Source organism: Charadrius vociferus, unplaced genomic scaffold (assembly GCF_000708025.1).
Source record: "Charadrius vociferus isolate BGI_N301 unplaced genomic scaffold, ASM70802v2 scaffold110, whole genome shotgun sequence".
NCBI lineage: Eukaryota > Metazoa > Chordata > Aves > Charadriiformes > Charadriidae > Charadrius > Charadrius vociferus.
The window spans coordinates 2,881,461-2,881,694 of NW_009646761.1; the positions used below are offsets into that span (position 1 = coordinate 2,881,461).

A 234-nucleotide genomic window follows, 5' to 3' on the forward strand; every position below is an offset into this window, starting at 1 on the left:
TGGGGGTGGACGTGGTGGTTCCCCAGCCCCGGGAAGCCTGTCATGTTCTGGTGAGGATGGGGCTGAGCCGCTGCCAAATCCGCTAATCTCAGTGTCGGGTTCCTCTTGCTCAAAGGGGGCTCCATAACGACACAGCCAAGCCCATCTACGCTCGCTGTTGTTATTTTTTTCCCTCTACCCGCCTTCAAAAACATGTATATATTAAGCGGCTCTTTAACTTCTTTTGTTTGCTCT

The 234-nt window shown here is 52.1% G+C and overlaps 1 protein-coding gene across 1 annotated transcript in view; it reads right to left on the minus strand.

Moving 5' to 3' along the window:
- The window catches only part of LOC104292612 (zinc finger protein ZIC 5-like), a gene marked incomplete at its 3' end in the record, with an annotated part of 1,109 nt that extends 915 nt beyond the window's left edge, over window positions 1-194 (minus strand). The window contains exon 1 of the mRNA XM_009892023.1: window positions 12-194. Coding sequence (XP_009890325.1) covers window positions 12-194 — 183 coding nt within the window. The remainder of the gene's footprint in view (window positions 1-11) is intronic.
- Between the last annotated feature and the right edge of the window lie 40 nt (window positions 195-234).